This window comes from Onychomys torridus, chromosome 3, assembly GCF_903995425.1.
Source record: "Onychomys torridus chromosome 3, mOncTor1.1, whole genome shotgun sequence".
Taxonomy (NCBI): domain Eukaryota; kingdom Metazoa; phylum Chordata; class Mammalia; order Rodentia; family Cricetidae; genus Onychomys; species Onychomys torridus.
The window spans coordinates 139,229,440-139,240,406 of NC_050445.1; the positions used below are offsets into that span (position 1 = coordinate 139,229,440).

The 10,967-nt window shown below is 46.8% G+C and overlaps 1 protein-coding gene across 1 annotated transcript; it reads right to left on the minus strand.

The window, feature by feature from the left end:
* Nucleotides 1-4,071: 4,071 nt before the first annotated feature.
* On the minus strand, nt 4,072-10,190 carry LOC118580727 (tubulin alpha-3 chain). Its single transcript, XM_036182662.1, has 5 exons — nt 9,974-10,190; nt 9,580-9,728; nt 8,007-8,687; nt 5,929-6,233; nt 4,072-4,082 (listed from the first exon to the last, which is right to left on the minus strand). Exons 1-4 carry the CDS (start codon nt 10,092-10,094, stop codon nt 5,937-5,939), a joined length of 1,248 nt encoding a protein of 415 aa, XP_036038555.1. The 5' UTR covers nt 10,095-10,190; the 3' UTR covers nt 4,072-4,082; nt 5,929-5,936.
* Between the last annotated feature and the right edge of the window lie 777 nt (nt 10,191-10,967).

Genomic DNA, 10,967 nt, shown 5'->3' on the forward strand with positions numbered 1-10,967 from the left:
CAGTCTGATTGTTCTTTGCTTTATATCTAGTATCCTCCTATGAGTGAGTACATACCATGTTTGTCTTTCTGAGTCTGGGTTACTTCACTCAGGATGATTTTTTTCTAGTTCCATCCATTTGCCCGCAAACCTCATGCTGTCATTGTTTTTCTCTGCTGAGTAGTACTCCATTGTGTATATGTACCACATTTTCTTAATCCATTCTTCAGTTGACAGGCATCTAGGTTGTTTCCAGGTTTGGCTATTACAAATAATGCTGCTATGAACATAGTTGAGCATGTATCTTTGTGGGATGGTTGAGCATTCCTTGGGTATATGCCCAAGAGTGGCATGGCTGGGTCTTGAGATAGATTGATTCCCAACTTTCTGAGAAACCACCATACTGATTTCCACAGTGGTTGTACAATCAGCCTGCTTTCTTATAGAACCTAGGTCACCAAGCCAGCAGGGATGGCACCACCCACAAGGGGCTGGGCTCTCCTCATCAATCACTAATTAGGAAAATGCCCTACAGATGGATCTTAGGGAGGCAGTTTCTCAATTGAGGGTCCTTCCTTTCAGATGACTCTAGTTTGGGTCAAGGTGACATAAAATTAGAGAGCGCAATCACTAATATTGAAATAATTACATCTTTAAAATTGTACATTTTTAAAGCACAATGAGCTAAATGTAAAGCTCTACCAGGTCGAAATCTTTGCAGAAACTTTAACAAACGTACTGGTCGTCCCTGTGAGTGATAGTTGGTGTCTGGCATGAGTTTTGTTGTCTCACTTCTGACTCACTTTAGTGTTTAGATCTTATGAGAGGGGCCAAGGAGCCTCTGCCTGCGTGTGTGGTGAGCCTGAAGACCACTCTAGGTCAGGGGAGGAAGCACGCTGACTGTGACCTGGGCCTCACCACCTCCAATTCCGGTAAGGTGAATTGTCCATGGAAGGACCCAGCCCCCTCTGCCGGGGAACTGGGCGCACAGGTGGTCCAGGAGCTAGAGGGGACGGAGATGAGACTGAGCCCGGGAGAGATACAAGTCTGGCTGCTGCCTGTGCTTCACACAGCCAAGGTCAACCAGTAGTCAGGGACAATGAGAGCGCAGCAACGCCTGTGCCACCGACTCACAGGGCACCGTGGTCGCCAATTCCATCCCGCATCCCACTTCTCAGTGCTTCTACACATTTCTCTTGTGGCCAGCCAGAACCCAGAACCATTAGAGGAGGAATCTCCAGAAAATACGGTCTTGTCTTCACAGGGACAGCACAAAGCTAACAAGAGGGCTCCAAATTCTCCTAATGTTAAAGGACCCGTGCCCATTAAGAGCATTCACTGGATGGCTGTAATCTGCAGTTCCCACCTCAGGAAGCCTGAGTGCTCTCCTTACCAGAGATGCCAGGCCTCCATCCCAGACTTGGGCCCATGTACATCCATGTGAGCATCTTAGTTAGGGTTTCTGTTGCTGTGATAAAACATCACAGTCAAAATCAACTTGTGGAGGAAAGGGTTTATCATTGAGGGAAGTCAAGGCAGGCACTCAAAGCAGGAACCTGGAGGCAGGAGCTGAAGCAGAGACCAGGCTTACTGACGAGCTCTTCATGGCGTCCTCATCTTGTTTTCTTATACAATCTAGGACCATGTGGCTCCCAGAGAGCTGGGCCCTCCCACATCAGTCATTAAGACATTACTCCTACGGGCCAATCTTATGGAGGCAGTTCCCCCCCCCCAAATAAGATTCCCTCTTCCCATATATGCCTGGGCTTGTATCAATGTAACAAAAACCAACCAAACAGTGAGTCTTACAAATTTAGTACCCAGAGTCCTTTAAGACTTTAAACTGCACTCAACATTGGACAGTTCTGATACTAAGTCCACACTCTGGATGAACTTAGATCTGATGTCTCTTGGGTACCTGCAAAACTCTGAAAGACCATTCTTAACGCTGAAATTATGCTAATGACCCCGAGCACTGGACAGAACCTGCAGGATTTCCAGAACATTCCAGGGTATGGAGACCAAGTAAGCTGCATTCACCCAGGTTTAGGAGCTTCCACACTGAGGTGGAGATGCTCCCAGGAAGCAGGAAGGTCTGTGGTGACAAATTCTGTTCAAGAGCAGCAGGTGAGCTGAGGCCTTAAAGGAATGGTCACAGGGTCCTTGGGGGCCAGTTGCATAACGTGGAGCTTAAAGTTCTGCCTGGCCCTCCAAAGAGCCTTGGTTTACCCATTACTTCACTTCCACACAGTTTGAATGGAAGCAGGAAGGACCACGTCCTATTGTCTGGACTTTGGGTGCCCTCTTGTGGCACAATATTGATTTTGGGTTTCTGCAGCATCCCGAGCCCTTTCAAGTGCCTTCAAGGTCACTGCTATTAAAACAAAAGGGCAAGGGACGAGGGCATAACTCAATGGAAGAGAGTGTGTTTAGCCTGTGTGTGGCTCTGGTTCAATCTCTGAACCAAACTGGTAAGGGACACTGGGCACCCAGTGTCCTCTCAGGGCTTAGCTTTGTCTGCAGGTCAAAGACTGAGGGGGGGACATCCCTAACAGGGAGGGAAAGCCACTCATTGGGGCAGTGATTGGTCTCAAAGACACCTGTCTGTAATACACTCAAGAGCCCACTAGGGCTTTATTTGATTTTCTGGTTTTTTTCTCACCTAGACTCTAGGCCAGTGGTTCTTAGGGTAGTTTTCTTTGGGAGGTGGGGCAGAGGTGGGTATTGGGCGTCCCTTTGAGCAGCTTAAGACAGGTGTTGGGGTTTTTATTTAGGAAATGACATGGAATACTGCAAGTAGGATTTGGGGAAGCTAGTTGTCCTTGGGGGGACTGGGACCCATACGGTTTTACACCTCCCTGTTCTAGGCATCTGCTCCTGTCACTTTCTCAGGGTCTGATGCCCTCAGATGTGCTGCCCTGAGGATGTGGACAGGACATGTTTCAGTTCCCTAGAGAGGGAGGACGGACAAAGGGGTGAATTTTGTCTAGTGAGATAAGTGGCATTAACCACAGAAATGCGTAAAGAGGACCCGTATTAGGAAAGAGATGTTCCTTTTATGAAAATGCCTGAGAAAAACAAAGGCAGGTGCTATGTAATCTTAAAGCAGAGACTGCCTCCATGTTGCCTGGTTTGTTGACTAAGACAAAAGGCAAGCCACTCTGAAAGGCTCTCCCGAGGCAATGCCTCTTAAACTCCATTTTAGATAGATCTCAGGTGGTTTGAAATGTCTGTGAGTTTAAAGAGGCAAAGCGAAGTATCTAACACTCTCACCGGTCAGGCTGACTTACGACTAGAAGACAATAAGCCACAGTTGATCTGTGTCCCTTCAACACACTTCTGAGGGGAATTCCTTTCGGCCAGGTACTATTCAACAAATGCTTGCTTAGTAAATGTTGGAAAAGAGATTGCCAGAGTTGGAAGCCCTGACTGTTTCCTCTATTTTCAGAGAAGCAATGAGAGGACCAGAGAGCTAAACTGCATTCATTCATTCATCTACTCAAGTTTAGTCATTACTTCCTGTGTGTGAGGAATTGGGCTTTGTTTGTGAAATCAGAGAAGAAAGGAGAGGACCATTGTGAATAAGGTAGAGAAAAATAGAACCAGAATGCAGTACAGACAAGTTTGAACAGGGGCTCTTCAGAAAGCGGAGGTAGGCTAGCAGGAAACAAAAGAACCTTCTCCTCCCCCCAAAAAAACAGAAAACAAAGCACACACAAATACCCCCCACTCCACACTCACACACACACACACACACACACACACACACACACACACGCGCACACGCGCACACGCGCACACACACGCGAACACACACATGGGTCTCTATGTAGTTCAGGCTGGTCTTGAACTTAATTATCTAACTCAAACTTAGCTCTAAAAAATAAAAACCTAATTTTCATTACATAAAGTAAAAAAGAAATGGAGGAGGGAGAGGAAAAGGGGGTGGGGCACATAACCTAGGGGTCAGAGTTCCTCATTGTGGGTGACAAAGCTTGGGTAGCCCCATTGTCTCAGTTCCACAGGCATGGCTCCATGAGCAAAGTGGTGCTATGGGCTAGGGAAAGGAAAGGAGTGGACGGAATGGGAACCACCCAGCACACCTGGCCCTCTGGGAGCTCCCCTGCTGGTGGGGGAGGGGGGTTCATTCATCCTGGGTAATACACTCCATGAGAGTGCATCTGTTTGCCCTAAAGGTAGAACATTTGAGTGGAGTACAAGCAGAGGTAGGCAGAGCTGGGCCTTCCCTGAGAGCTGCAAAACCAGAGGGGAAACAGCATTCTGTGTGCTGTGTACACATGTGCAAGACTGAGCACCTGGAGTGAGGGCTGGGGATTAGATTTTGCTTGATGTGAGGACGAAGCACAAAGCTTGTTTATTAGAAGTGTCAGGTTTAGAACGGGCAGGGCGGTTCACACCTGCAATCCCAGCACGGGGAAGAAGCAGAACCTAGTTTAAGGCCAGGCTGGCAGATCACCCAGTTCCCGCCATAGTTTCCTTTCTCTTCCTGGACCCCAACTCCAAGCTTCAGATCTGGGTTATTTTGCACCTGAAGCCAGTCTTACATAGGTCTGGCTTGGAGAACTGGGTGCTGAATACCCTGCCTGCCCCTCACTAAAAGCCTTTCTCTCATGATTCAGGCAGTGAGCTTTTTATCATTACAGATAGGAAGCAGAATCAGTGCCCTTGGCTCTTATGGCAGCCTGGGCTCACACCTGTGCTTGAGGGCTTCCTCATCAGGGCACGGTGCTGCCATCCTGTCTGGGTGCTCACCTAATTTAAAGCAATTTTCAAAGTACCGAGAAGCAGAGGTACTTAGAAGCCAGGCCCCACAAGCCCTGGCCTCTGACAGCTAAGCAGCCAAGAGCACACATTGGTTTGTCTTTCTTGGGAAGTCCGCAGAGGCAGAAACCTGTGCTGGTCAAGAGGGAAGGCAGACTTCCTACAATCCTTTCAAATAGGCACCACCTGCTTAAGAAAGGGGAAACTGAGGCCTGAAGAAGGAAAAGCAGTTTGTTCAGCATCCTCAGGAAAATGTAAAAGAACATCCAAACCTGGAGACATTGGGTCTTTTGCTGGACTCAAGACACCTGGACCCTCTCATAGAAGTTTCATTTTGGCACAAAGAAGGCACCAGTCATTCTGGAAGATTTACACCATCATATACGTGGCTCCTTTGTGAATCTAAGCATACCTACTGGTTGAGTAGGATGGAGTAACTGCATGTGGGTCTATGTGGTGTGGTACCACTATCTTCTATGCTGAGATATGGTCCTGGGCAGCCCTTGACTGAAAAAAGGCCATCACCAAGAAACTCATGGTTCTCGCATAAAAGAACCTACCAAAGGGGTTGGGGATTTAGCTCAGTGATAGAGCACTTGTCTAGCAAGCACAAGGCCCTGGGTTCAATCTTCAGCTCTGGAAAAAAACAACAAAACAAAACAAAACAAAACCTACCAAGACCAGTGCTCAACATTTAATTCCATCCATACCAGGAACAAGGGCTGGATAGAGGGTGATCCGAGTACAGTGCGGGCCATGTGAGGGTAAGTCAACAGCAATCGACACCAGGGGAAGAAAGTGAATGATTCAGTGGGAATGAAGCGTCAGACACTGGGCTCCCACAGCCCCAGGACACACCTGAGGCCCAGGGGGACCCCCTCCTAAGCACCCAAGACACAGTCCATTTCTGTGCCACTCAAGCGGTACTTTAAAACACCTCATCCTGTTGTCCTTAGAACTTAAGACTGAACAGACAGACCTGTTTATCATTGTGTGTGTGTTTTCCCAGAGAATTTTACTTGGGAAAGGCAGGTATCTAGAAAGGAATTTTGTTAGGAAGCACAGCACACAGGGAAGGAAATGTCTCAATATAGAAATTTTAATAAGTAAATATATCTTTTAGTTTCAATGGTGAGGAAGATGTACATGGATGGCTGCCAGCCAGACCCACACACTCAGTATTCTTCCCCTTCTTCTGCCTCTGCTTCCACGGAATCCACGCCCACCTCTTCATAATCCTTCTCCAGCGCTGCCAGGTCCTCCCGGGCCTCTGAGAACTCCCCCTCCTCCATGCCTTCTCCCACGTACCAGTGCACAAAGGCCCGCTTGGCATACATGAGGTCAAACTTGTGGTCCAGGCGGGCCCAAGCCTCTGCGATGGCAGTGGTGTTGCTCAGCATGCACACAGCTCTCTGCACCTTGGCCAGGTCTCCCCCAGGGACCACGGTGGGGGGCTGGTAGTTAATACCCACCTGCCAGAGGAAGAGAAAATACAGCGAAGTTTATAATAACCTCAGAAATATTAGAGTTCACTAGAAATTGGGAACTGTGGACCTAGCTTAAACTGCAAACACTCATACTATACTTTGGGGAATGAATAATCAATCACCTTCACAAAGCAACACGTATAAAAAGATTTTAAAGTACTTACTTGAACCACTAATGACCAAACTGGAAGCAACACATGACATAACAAAGAATGAGAACCCTACCCAAGGTATAGTATGCTTCAGGAAACCAACTGAAATATTTGTATTTGTGTATACAAAACCCCTGTGTAGCTGTGAACTCTAGCAAGGAGAAATCTTTGGAACTGAAGGATGATAAACCCTAGGAATGTAGAAGGGTGGTAACCTTCTTACACCCTGATGAACAGATGGCTGTTAGCAGCAGCTAGGAACACAGTCAGACTGGAGGATGGAAGCACATGGGTCCTTCTCTGATCAAGTACACTCCCACTTTAAAAAGAATATCCTTTGCTCCTCTGCTGGCCTGTCAACCAACAACACTCATAAGAGGTATAATATGGGGCTGGAAAGGTGTCTCAGCAGTTAAGCACACTGGCTGTTCTTGCAGAGGTCCTGAGTTCAGTTCCCAGAAACCACAGGGTGGCTCACAACCATCTATCTGTAATGGGATCTGGTGCCCTCTTCTGGCCAGTAGGGATACATGCAGACACGTCATGATACATAATAAATAAATCTTAAAAAAAAAAAAAAAGGTAAGAGGCATAATATATCTTGAACATGCCTCCTGTTTTATAGGGACAAAAAACCTTAAGGCATATAATTCAGCTTTTAGAGTTCCAGTTAACACTTTAGTATTATTTAAATATCATTAAAAATGTAATTAATAATATTTCAGCCTTCCTTTTAAATATTTTGTTATGTTTTTTGTAATTTAAAGGCTCTAAAAATTATTTGAAAATCCCAAGCTGGCTGCAGACTACGTGGCCAAGGATGATCTTGAACTCACTCTAGTGCTGGGATTAGAGGCATGTGCCAACCATGAATGTTCAACTAAAACTCTATTTTTAAACATGGAAACTAGTGTAGACCCAGTAATGGTTGTAGAAGACTGTGTGATAAACCACACTGATGCCAACAAAGGGCAAAGGGACTAAGAGGGCGCATCTGGTGTTGGCAGACTTTCTGTAGGGACAGCCAACTCCTAACTTATACTTCCCTACAGGAAGCTCTTTCCTGTAGAACCACAGGGTCAGCTGGGAGGAGCTTGGGCAAGGCACAACATTCCCAGCACCTGGCAACAGACACTCCCTCTCTTGAAGTCCTTGTCTTCTTAGTGTCTCACTGATTGAGAAAAATTCATCTGCATAAGGCTTGCTAATTGATGGTTTAAGAAATAAGGATTGGGGCCAGGTGGTGGTGGTACAAGACCTTAATCCCAGCACTTGGAAAGCAGACGCCGGCAGATCTCTCTGAGTTCGAGGTCAGCCTGGTCCACAGAATGAGTTCCAGGACAGCCACAGTTACACAGAGAAACCCTGTTTCAGAAAACCAAATAAAAAACAAACAAACAAGAAATAAGATTTGAAAATTGGTGGTTATAAAAAAAAGAGTTCCCAGTATATCTGGAAAAGTGTTAAGTCACTTAGCAACTTTACTTACTCTATATGCTTTTTTTTGAGCCTGACATGGAAAGGGGAATTCTTACCCAAAGCTATGGCCCTGAGGCAGGAACTGTTGCTTGCTGGCAGATATAACACTCACCACCCCCAATCCTACCTTAAATCCAGTTGGGCACCAATCCACAAATTGGATGGTGCGCTTCGTCTTGATGGTAGCAATGGCCGCATTGACATCTTTTGGGACCACATCCCCCCTGTACAACATGCAGCAGGCCATGTATTTGCCATGGCGAGGGTCACACTTGACCATCTGATTGGCTGGCTCGAAGCAAGCGTTGGTGATCTCTGCCACTGACAGCTGCTCATGGTATGCCTTCTCAGCTGAGATGACTGGGGCGTAGGTTGCCAGTGGGAAGTGGATGCGAGGGTATGGCACCAGGTTGGTCTGGAATTCTGTTAAGTCCACATTCAGGGCCCCATCAAACCTCAGGGAGGCTGTGATGGATGACACGATCTGCCCAATCAGACGATTGAGGTTGGTATATGTGGGACGTTCAATATCCAGGTTGCGCCGACAGATGTCATAGATGGCTTCATTATCCACCATGAAAGCACAATCAGAGTGTTCCAGTGTTGTGTGTGTGGTCAGGATGGAGTTGTAGGGTTCCACAACGGCTGTGGAAACCTGGGGGGCTGGGTAAATAGCAAATTCCAGCTTGGACTTCTTGCCATAGTCCACTGAAAGCCGTTCCATCAGCAGAGATGCAAACCCAGACCCTGTGCCTCCTCCAAAGCTGTGGAAGATGAGGAAGCCCTGCAGTCCTGTGCACAGATCTGCCTGTTGAAAAACCAGAGGATGTAAGCCAATGCCTACAAAACCATGCCCCCAACCTCCAAGCCCCACATTCAAGACTTCCATTTCCACAAACTGGTGCAAATTCAGACTGTCTACAACATACACACTGCACTTTGACATAATGACCTATGGATGCATCTCAGCCGAGGCGGTGTAGTAAGGTATTTTGGTAAACTCATGATAGATTCCTGATTCTAACAGATTTGTGAAAAATAACAGGGCTTGATAGTTTTTATGTCAATTTGATACAACGTAAAGTACTGAGATGAGGGAGCCTCAATCAAGAAAATACTTTCATAAGATAAGGCTGCAGGTAAGTCTTCAGGGCATTTTAAAAAATATTTATATATTATGTATATAGTATTCTGCTTGCATGTATGACTGCAGGCCAGAAGAGGGCACCAGATCTCATTACAGATGGTTGTGAGCCACCATGTGGTTGCTGGGAATTGAACTCAGGACCTCTGAAAGAGCAGCCAGTGCTCTCAACCTCTGAGCCATCTCTCCAGCTCATTAGGGCATTTTCTTAGTGACTGATTGGGGAGGGCCGACACCATTGTGGGTGGTGCCATTCTTGGGTTGATGGCGCTGGGGTTTATAAGAAAGCAGGCTGAGCAAGCCAGTAAGCAGCCCCCCTCCATGGCCTCTATATCAGCGCCTACCTCCAGGTTCCTACCCTGACTTCCTTTGATGAACACTGATGTGGAAGTGTAAGCCAAATAAACCCTTTCTTCCCCAAGATGCACTCACTGGTCATGGTGTTTTATCACAGCAAGACAATGACACCACCACCACCACCACCACCACCACCACCAATTCTAACTCTCTGGACCAGGACAACCACCACATGAAGCCTCCTCTGCGATCCTCTTACTAGTTTGCGGATCCGGTCCAGGACCAGGTCGACAATCTCCTTGCCAATGGTGTAATGACCTCTGGCATAATTATTGGCTGCATCCTCCTTCCCAGTGATCAGCTGCTCTGGGTGGAAAAGTTGCCTGTAGGTTCCGGTACGCACTTCATCTAGAGAGACCGTATATCCCGTGAGTCTTTCAGGCAAGGGACATTCAATTCCACTGTACACGTGTGTCAACTGCATCTCCTAGTTTTTGGTTATACATAAACCACGTACAACCCTTTCAGTTTCTCACCCAAGAAAGTCACAAGCACACGTTTGTATAGCTTGTCTACTCTGCAGAGATTTCAGTGGCTTTTCCTGATACTCCCACTCTCCCAGGAGAGACTCTATCCAGGGCCCAGGCACCTACCGACCACAGTGGGCTCCAGGTCCACAAACACTGCTCTGGGCACGTGCTTGCCAGCTCCGGTTTCACTGAAGAATGTGTTGAATGAATCGTCCCCGCCACCAATGGTTTTGTCGCTTGGCATCTGCCCGTCAGGCTGAATACCATGTTCAAGGCAGTACAGTTCCCAGCAGGCATTGCCAATCTGGACACCTGCCTGCCCCACGTGGATAGAGATACACTCTCGCTGGAATCCAGAACAGAAACATGACATTCATTCAACAGAAACGGACATACCAGCATAGTTTTATGTAGTGCCACAGTGTCTATCTCCAAACTTCATTCACAACGAAGCTCAGGAATTCCTTTTATCTCTATTAAAACTGACTGATGGGGGCTGGATAAATGGCTCAGTGGTTAAGAACACTGTGGATTGCTCTTCCAGAGGACTAGGGTTCAATTCTCAGCACCTACATGGCAGCTCACAACTATCTGTAACTCTAAGATCTGAGACCCTCACATACATGTAGGCACAACATCAATGCAAATAAAATAAATAAAAATAAATGAATTACAAAACCACCACCACCAACAACAGCAACAAAAAACACACACAAAAAAAATCTGAGTGCCACTAGGTATGCTTGCACAGGCCCATAATCCCAGTACCCAGAAGGAAAGATTAAGTAGAGTTCAAGTCCAACCCTATTCCAAGACAAACTCTCTCTCCCCCTTTCCCTCTCTTACTCACACACACACACACACCCCTTACACACAGAGCAAACAGCTTGGTCCGCTCTAAACTTGCCCTGTTTTGATATATAGTTTCATTGACCCTGCTGGCCTCAAACTAGTGGCAATCCTCTTGCCTCGGCCTCTCAAGTGCTAGGATAACAGATGAAAGCAACCACACCAGGTTAACCATACTATTAAGTAGCAGTTAGCCCCAGGGCATAAATGTTTCCCACTCTTCAAAAATATGTTTAAGGCTTGGAAAACCATGCAATGTCAACAATTA